Genomic DNA, 2,817 nt, shown 5'->3' on the forward strand with positions numbered 1-2,817 from the left:
AATAATAATTAGTCATATTAAATATTATTCTATATTAATGTTTATATAAATTGTTAATGTTATCTATCAGTGTTAAATTACATTATACAGTAATATAATTAGTTAGAGAATTTCCTTACTTTTTACAGTATTTCATGTTTTAAAAGCCTCAATTCTTTATTTATTTATTTATGTTATTGCATTTTTTATTTTTTTTTATTTTTTATAATTATGGACCCTTAGAAGGTTTTAGTTGAGCTATGTTGCAAGTTTCACTTGTCCATATCTTTCCTGTTCCGTCGCCAACAAGTGAACGAGCCCTGAAACCTTTAAATTAGCCTTTTAATAATAGTTAGTTGATTTATGCACTTATTAGCAGTGTGTCCAAATCTGTCTTGAGTGAGCGTTTAAGGCATGTTCCTATATATGCTGTCGGCTCTCAGGTGTTTCTGCACGAGCGGTGAAAGACTGAAACTGGCGCCGCCTTGTTTTTCCTGTCTCCTGTTGCACAAGACGGCATATTTCGGTCTTTACAACTTGGCCTGTAGATATTTTCAGCAGATACCTGTAAAAGAAACCCTTTCTGCTGTGGTGGGGGTGACACTTTATGAACAGCTGGGGGAAGGAATCAATTCATGCATTGCAATTCTGACTCGATCTACAAAATTCAAGTTATTTAGTGAAATCATACGCAGTGAACTGACTGAAGTGGTTTGAGCAGATGCCGATCCTGTGTCTTTATTTCATTATTTTTACGAGCTTGTCTCCACGCTCTCGTCCTGATGAGTAAGACTCCGTGAGTCAGGAAAGACTCTGTTTAGGAAGTGATACGGCAGTGACTCTGTAAATCTGCTCAGAATGCATCTGTGTCGGGGAATGTTTCGAACGCGCTCGTTGCTACCGGGATCGACCGCCGTTTCCCGGAGCATCAAGCGCGGTCTGCTGCGTTGACCTCGAAGGGGTTTCTTGTCTCATTTGGTGTGTGGTTTGGGTTCTGCTTATTAAAAAAACATCCGCACCAGATGTACGTGCCTGTTTCTGGCCTGATCGGTGTTTTTGAAGTCTTTTCTATGATGTAAAGACTGCTTTAATGAACACATGACATAAGGAAAGCTTAGAAACATCCCCTTTATCTCATTCTCAGAAAAATGATCCCTGCTTTTGACAATGCTAAAGGCTGATTATTTTTCTGTGCAGTATTTTCTGGTATTTTGTTTTGTTTTTATGTAAAAACATCACCTTGTGTGGCCTTTTTTGATCAAAGCAGACTTTTTTCTGCAGAGTAACATGCATTGATGAATCTCACTATAAGACCAGCAAAGAATAATAATAATAATAAATAAACAATTATACTATTTATTATTATTATTATTATTAATATCATTTTTTAAATAAAATTATTACAACTTTAAGGAATATCACACATTTTTTCTTCCACATTTTAATTTTTATCAGTAAACCTCTGTTGTGCAGCTTTTTGTTTACGAAAAAAAAAAAATTTTATTCATATTTTTAATAGAGTAATACAATTATTGTTTTATGGCTTAATTTAATAAATTTGTATTAAATCTTAAAGCCAGAAAAAAACACATCATATACTCCAATTATTGTAAAAAATCGAATTAAATGATAAAATTCTTAAAGTTTTATGAATTAAATTTATTAGACATGCTTTTTGTTTCTTACAATTGAAATAAAACAACAACAACAACATGCTTTAATTTGTGCAGAAATAAGACACATGTATTTATTTATAAAAGCAATACAAACAGATACACGGTGATTATACACAAAAGTGGCATTACTGTAGACATAAAAGCATATATAGATAAATAAAACTGATTTATTAGGGCGTGATTGAAAGTCAGTTTTGATGTTTTTTTGTGGTTAAAGGTTTGATGTAACTCTTTCGCAGGTGCTGGGCCGCTGCTTCCTGACGGTGATGCAGGTGCATTTCCAGTTCCTGTCACAGGCATTGCAGAAAGTCCAGCCGGTGGCGCAGTCCTGTCTGGCCGAGGCGCTAGCGCAGGTTCAAGAGAGACACGGAAATGCCCACACGCAGAACACGAGCCCCGGGCCCCTGACGGAGCTGGAGGAGGCCGTCCGCTCATGGAAAGGAGCGTCAGAGGTACAAACACCACCAATCAATGCACGACCAACCATTATTTGTGCGATTCACCCATTTATTGTCTTAATAAAAAATAATAAAAAAATGTAGTTTTTTGTAGTTCACCCATTAATTGTCAAAATATTACTTTGTGATGTCCAGTCTGTCATCCTGTTCAGTTTAGACTGCATACTACCTCAAATACTTGCCTAAATATTTCAGATAAAATAAACACTGATGCATTTGAATTAACCAGCCCTGACATAATGATTTTAAAATGTATGAATTATTTACATTACATTTTATTATATATCTATATATATACACTACCGTTCAAAAGTTTGGGATTAGAACGATTTTTAATGTTTTTTAAAGGAGTTTCTCCTGCTCATCAAGGCTGCATTTATTTGATCAAAAATACAGGAAAAAAATGTATATTGTGAAATATTATGATGTAAAATAACATTTTTCTATTTTAGTATACATTAAAATCTAATTTATTTCTGTGATGCGCAGCTGTATTTTCAGCATCATTACTCCAGTCTTCAGTGTCACATGATCTTCAGAAATCATTCTAATATGCTGATTTATTATCAGTGCTGGAAACTGTTGTGTGGCTTAATATTTTTTTTAGAACCTGTGATACTTTTTTTCAGGATTCTTTGATGAATAAAAAGTTAAAAAGAAGAGCATTTATTTAAAATAGAAATCTTTTCTAACAATATACACTA

General features: G+C 33.9%; 1 protein-coding gene across 1 annotated transcript in view; it reads left to right on the forward strand.

The window, feature by feature from the left end:
- LOC107668468 (uncharacterized protein KIAA0355-like) overlaps nucleotides 1–2,817 on the forward strand; it is a 39,893-nt gene that overhangs the window by 24,123 nt on the left and 12,953 nt on the right. Inside the window, exon 3 of the mRNA XM_016460340.1 lies at nucleotides 1,895–2,196. Within this exon, the coding sequence (XP_016315826.1) occupies nucleotides 1,895–2,196 (302 nt within the window). The remainder of the gene's footprint in view (nucleotides 1–1,894; nucleotides 2,197–2,817) is intronic.

This window comes from Sinocyclocheilus anshuiensis, unplaced genomic scaffold (genome assembly GCF_001515605.1).
Source record: "Sinocyclocheilus anshuiensis isolate Anshui unplaced genomic scaffold, SAMN03320099.WGS_v1.1 scaffold2085, whole genome shotgun sequence".
Lineage (NCBI taxonomy): Eukaryota > Metazoa > Chordata > Actinopteri > Cypriniformes > Cyprinidae > Sinocyclocheilus > Sinocyclocheilus anshuiensis.